Source organism: Protomyctophum bolini (genome assembly GCF_963924005.1).
Source record: "Protomyctophum bolini genome assembly, chromosome: 4".
Taxonomy (NCBI): Eukaryota; Metazoa; Chordata; class Actinopteri; order Myctophiformes; family Myctophidae; genus Protomyctophum; species Protomyctophum bolini.
The window spans coordinates 22,294,744-22,300,575 of record NC_137865.1 but is presented as its reverse complement, the minus strand read 5'-3'; the positions used below and the strand labels follow the sequence as shown (position 1 = coordinate 22,300,575).

The following is a 5,832-nucleotide window of genomic DNA, read 5'->3' as shown; positions in this document are numbered from 1 at the left end:
ATGTATACAGTACAAACAAAAAGCCAACAGTTGTATGAAATATTTAAAGTCACGAGTGAAAATGACTGACTGGCTCTAAGAAAGTTGACTTGGCCAAATACGGCCGTAAAGTTATAGGCCTACACTTTAATAATAATAATAATAAAAGTTGTAAAAAGTGCTTTTCAAAACGGGGTTACAAAGTGCTTTACAAAACAAGATAAAAGCAACAAGATGACACTAAGTACAGTACATTAAAAATCAAACATTAAAGTAAATATTAGAAACAAATGGCATCAAATAACATCAAGAGACAAGTTAAAACACACATGATATAACAGAGGCAATGCACACGGAAATGGCCTTGGTGTAAAAATATGCTTTCAGAAATTATTTAAAAGCCTTTATTGCAAAGACTATTGTAAGTATAGAATATTTTGAGCAGCCCAGGGAATTCTGTGTGCAATTCACACAGAATGTCTCAGGTGTCTCAAGTAATTCACCAATGCATCCCAGTAAAGGCTAAGCAATTATAAAAGATGAAAAAACATGGTGGGGGGAAAAAAACCTAAACGTTCTTCATTGGAAATGTAAATCAACTCGAAAAAACTTAAAAAATGTCCCCCCTCCCAAATAGTGCAGGGGTTTAATAAAAGTATGACTAATTTGAGCCTGAAGATCTGTTCATATCCTCTGTCATCCTCCAACCTGCTAGATGACTAGAGCGCATGGTATTCTACAACCTGTTCCTCCATCGCCACCATCTGAGACATCGTTTCCTGGATGGTAAAAAGCTGAGACACTTCTCGGTCTGCTCACAGAGCAACTTGAGGTCATCTCCTTGTGGCGTTGGCTCCAGCTGGTTCTGGTCGACTGACTGGCAACTGGTTCGATCCTTCTCCAATACCTGGTTGGGGCCTACCACCAGTTCCTTCACTCTGTTAGCATAGCGTAGTGTGTTGAGCGTGTTTTCACATGACGTAATGCCAGGCGATATGGTTGCAATCATGCACGTTCGGCAGTTGTACCCGATGAAGGAGTCTCTGAGGACCTGGGTGAGCTTGCTCGCCCTGAAAGGCGTATGAGACTTGTTGTGTCCCAGAGCCCTGATGCACTCCTTCAGTGCCAGTAGACTCTTGTTAATCTCAGCTCCCTCCAGACGAGTCTGGCGGTCGGTGCTGGGTGTGTCAGCTCCGCTCTCGTTCCCAGCCAGGTCGATTAGCAGGAACTTCCCATGTGTATTACCTCTTCTTCGCAGAATGATCTGGAACATGGCGTGGCTCCTAAAAGAATGGCCGTTGCCCGATGTCTGACCCAGTGTTCTGCAGCCGTTTCCCACTTCTATGAGTTTGAGCACGTCCTCTGTACATCTGACGTCTTTCTCCTGTAGTCCTACAACCCGAACCTGCCCATTACTGTCCTCCAACACCTTCAGCTTTGCTTTAGCGTTCAGCAGGTCAAACACGTTCCCATTGTAGATTTCAAAGAAGGTTGCATATACTTGTAGTTCCAACTTCTTATAGTTGGGGTTCTTCAACATAAGGAATACATCCCGAGCCGTTAGTGCGTAGATTCCCTTGGAAAAATCCTGGTCTTGTCCAGAAAACTCTCCACCCATAGTATGTGTTTTTCCACTTCCAGTCTGTCCGTAGGCAAAGCAGGTAGCCATGCCGCTCTCAAAGATGGTCTCCACCAGAGGCCTGGCCGTGAACTTGTACACCATCTCAGTGGTCGTGGAGTCGTCAAAAGCGTAGTCGAAGCGGAAGGTCTGGTTCTCTAGGTAGCGGGCCAGGTCCACCTTCTGTTTAGGTTTGTGGACCATCACCACGTCTTTATTGGAAATGGTGATCACATCCACCAGGTCCGTTGTGTTCAGTGGACGCTTCCTCACGCAGACACATATTCTGTGTTCTTCAATCAGGTCGGCAGTGGTCAGAGGTCTGTATTCTAGACCGGCTCTGAAATCCCTGATCATGCTCATAATCTCGCAGTTAGGGATGGCGGTCACCTCCTGGGCCCTCTTCTCTCTCAGCTCCTGCTGCTCTAGCCGGCGTCTTTTTCTCTGCTCCTGGAGTTTCTCCACCTCCTTCACACAGTGGGACTTCCTCTTTGGGCTCCTCTGGAGTTGTGGTGTCTGACTCTGAACCTGTGCAGGCTGTTGGGCAGGGGGAAGGGGTGGTCGTTCAGACTCCCGGGGCAGCCTGGTGCGGGCCAATGCCACTCTTTTATCTCTGGATGGAGACAGCACTAGCGTGTTCTGGTTCTTTACCATTTTATTGATTTTAACAGAAGAAGGAGTGGGAGGCGGTGGTGGTGTCTTTGGGCGGGAGATAATCTCATCTGGGGCCACATGTGGGTTTAGAGCAAATATACTCCCCAAGTCAAACTCTTTCCTTTTTTTGTCTCTGTTCTCAAGCCACTCCACTGCAACACTGTTGTTGTCTTTGTTCAGTGAGGTCACGGTCGCCTGGTGGATTCGCCCATCACTGCACTTTATATCGACATTAGTACTGACAACAATCTTTCCAAAAGGGCAGGGCCCGTCCGCGACAGGATGGGTCCCCCGCATCCAGGAGTGGTTACAGATCTGTTCCAGAGAGGGCCGGTCCGAAGGCCGCAGGGCCAGGCACCACTTGATCAAGTGCTTGCACTCTGGAGAAATCCTCCTCCTGAAGTACAGGCGTCCTCTGAGAATCTCCTCGTCCCGTTCGAAAGGGATGTTCCCACACACCATGTCATACAGCTGCACGCCCAGCGACCACACTGCCGCAGAGCGGCCGTGGTATCTATGGAAGCGGATCCACTCCGGCGGGATGTACTCTCGTGTGCCGCTGACATCAGTGTAGACGGTGTCTTTGAGAATAGCCCCTGAACCGAAGTCGATCAGCTTGAGCTCCCCCGTATGGAGGTCCAGCAGCAGGTTCTCGTTCTTGATGTCCCTGTGTACTACGCCGCAAGCATAGCAGTGCCGCACCGCCTCCAGAACCTGGCGGAAGAAGCCCCGGGCTGTCGCCTCATCCAAGGTGCCCTTGTCCGTGATGTAGTCGAACAGATCCTTGGCCATCTCCGGGCGCTCCATGACGATAAGCCAACCGTCTGGACATTTATAGTAGTCCAGAAGGCGGATGACCCCACGGAACGACGCACTGCTCACTTTCCTCAGGAGCAGGATCTCCAGGGGCACCGTGGAGCCCTTGATGGTGCCCCAGTTGTCAACCTTGGTAATGTGTTTCACAGCGACCGGTGCACCGTCAGCAATCCTGCTGCCCGCATACACCGTGCCGAATCCCCCGCTGTTCAGCACAGAGCCCATCCGGTAGACCTTCTCGAATGGCTCCTTTTCCGCCTCGAGTGACTGGAGCCGGATGTTCTCCGCTGAAGGAGACATACTCAGAGGGTTTCTGTCTTCTCTTCTCTAGACTGCGTTCTTCTGTTTCCTTATGTGCCTTCTATCTATCGTGACGTTTATAACACCATATATAGGTCTGACTGAGCGCTGGGCTGACGTCACGCACAACACAGACCTCCGCTATCCCCTTCTCCATCATCTATTACCAGTAAGACACCAAAGGGAGTTGTTGCGTTTACACATCTGCCTAGGAGACAGCAGACTTCTGGGCGAGCGCTGCCGCTTTGGTATGGGGGGTCAGATCAACATATGGAACTTTGGCATGCTACTATAGTCCTACATAGTTAAACCTACCATCCCCATTCTAGCCTATACTTAGGTTCATCTTACGGTGGACGTTTGCCTGAAAAGGAATCTTTGAAAGGTGTCATAGTTTTAGAAATATAGTGCTTTCAAATTTGAGACTTTTAACATGGGGCTCAATGGCAGATTTTGGCACGTCAAAAAATCACTTTCACCTAGAAACTCAATTCATACTTTTTATTATTCAGCTTACTGTGGAGACACCTGCTGGAACGTTTTACTTTGAAATGTTTTGTAGTTTCTGAGTTATTTAACTTAAACGCCCAATGCATTCTCTATGGCAATAGCACAAACTTTGGCATGCTACTAGTCCTACATTCTGTTATTACAGAAAAACAACAGAAAAACAACAGCATCACAGTGAGACAAAACATATACAAGGACCGATGGAACTCAAGCGGGGTTAAAAGCCAAGGTAAAGAGGTGGGTCTTTAGGCGAGATTTAAAGGTCTCGATGGAAGGGGCCAATTTGATGTGGGAGGGGAGTGCGTGACAGATAAAATGGGTCTTATCTGTTTACAAACTAATGTCCAGTGGTCAATGTCTCATATTCTCATATTCTCCTGAACTTTGACCCAGGCCGGATCATTCATATTGTCACCTTATGCTCCATATCATCATTTTACGCTTGACCTACTGCCTGTTTATACAGCGTTGTTCCTAATCATCTTAAATGTCATGTCATTCAGGTTTATGGCCAAAATATGTTTTCATCTGTCCCATTTAATATCTTGTTGACTCCTTATTCAGTCTCCATGTTGTCTGCCACCAGCCACAAACGTGCAATAATGAAGTGTCTATTATGGTTGGAGTCTACATGCATATGACCTTGGCCGAGTGAGATAGCTGCTCACTGAGTCAGAGAGTGTTCTTTCTCTGCCGAAAGTTCACAGTGCAGGGAAAGTTATCTACAGGTTGCCTGGCAACGCCTGCCTAGGCGCTCTCCAGGCTTCAATGGGCATCAATGACTGAACCAAGGAAGATGAACTCTGCGTCGCTACGCCATCCTCATCATCTAGACGTTGCACTAATGAAAGAGCGCCAACACTGGTCTTGTCATCTGACATGGCGGACATGAAACATCTACAGCCAATGAACATTATATCAACAAATCTGACGTGATCTGCAGTATTTAGCCTGGAACAAATACTGTGAAGAGGAGTTCAGGTCCGGAGTTCAGGTCCGGGGTTCAGGTCCGGAGTTCAGTTCAGCTTCGGGTTCTTTTGGAATCAACAATTGATTATTCTAAATTATATTGATGTAAATACTATTATCTGAACGATGTAGCACATTCTCTATGTAAATTTACTTTATACCTACTAAAATAATGGTTAAACCTTAAACTCTCTCCGAACTTTATTTCATCTGCCTCCAAATCATTTTTTTAAGGTATGTTTCTATTTTTGGTACAGTGATGGTCATTTAAAGGGCTACTCACTCATTTTTAAGGTAAATACAGCACGGTATTTAATTGGTCTCCCTGCTGAGCTATTGAAGTTATAGATATTTACAATGTTTTCTTAATTATACAGTCTACAAGCTATCGTCATTAAAAGATGGATTATATTTTTATATCCATCAGTGCGTTCCATAGTTTGGCGGCTACAACAGAAAAGGCTCGGTCGCCTCTGGACTTCAAGCGGGTCTTCTTTGTGACCCTGAGGTTTAGCTGGCCCTCAGACCGCAGTGACCTAGGAGGAGTATAGACCTCAATAAGGTCAGACAATCCAGAATTTGCAATTTCCGCAATTTCCGCAATTTCCAATTTCCCCAATTTCCGCAATTTCCGGAAATGGAAATTGCGGAAATTGCGGATTTTTTTTTCATTTTTTCATTTTTTTCAAATCCTCAAAAAATGATGAAAAACGGCGCGCTATAGTATGCCGTACGATATGGGCTATAGCCCATGGTCCAAAATGATGAGAAACGAGGATAACATTTTTTTTCAAAATTTCAAAAAACATGGGCTATAACCCATCGTTTTTGTCATTTCGTCATTTTTTTCAAATCTTCAAAAATGATGAAAAACGGCGCGCTATAGTATGCCGTACGATATGGGCTATAGCCCACGGTCCAAAATGATGAGAAATGAGGCTAACTTTTTTTTTTTCAAAATTTCAAAAAACATGGGCTATAACCCA

General features: G+C 45.9%; 1 protein-coding gene across 1 annotated transcript; it reads right to left on the bottom strand.

The window, feature by feature from the left end:
* Positions 1-698: 698 nt before the first annotated feature.
* Positions 699-3,367, bottom strand: LOC308314499 (kinesin-like protein KIF2A; the record flags this gene model as incomplete). The annotated part of the gene is given in 2 exon segments (XM_080762130.1): positions 699-781; positions 784-3,367. Coding segments are annotated over 2 exon segments (2,667 nt in total).
* Positions 3,368-5,832: the final 2,465 nt, after the last annotated feature.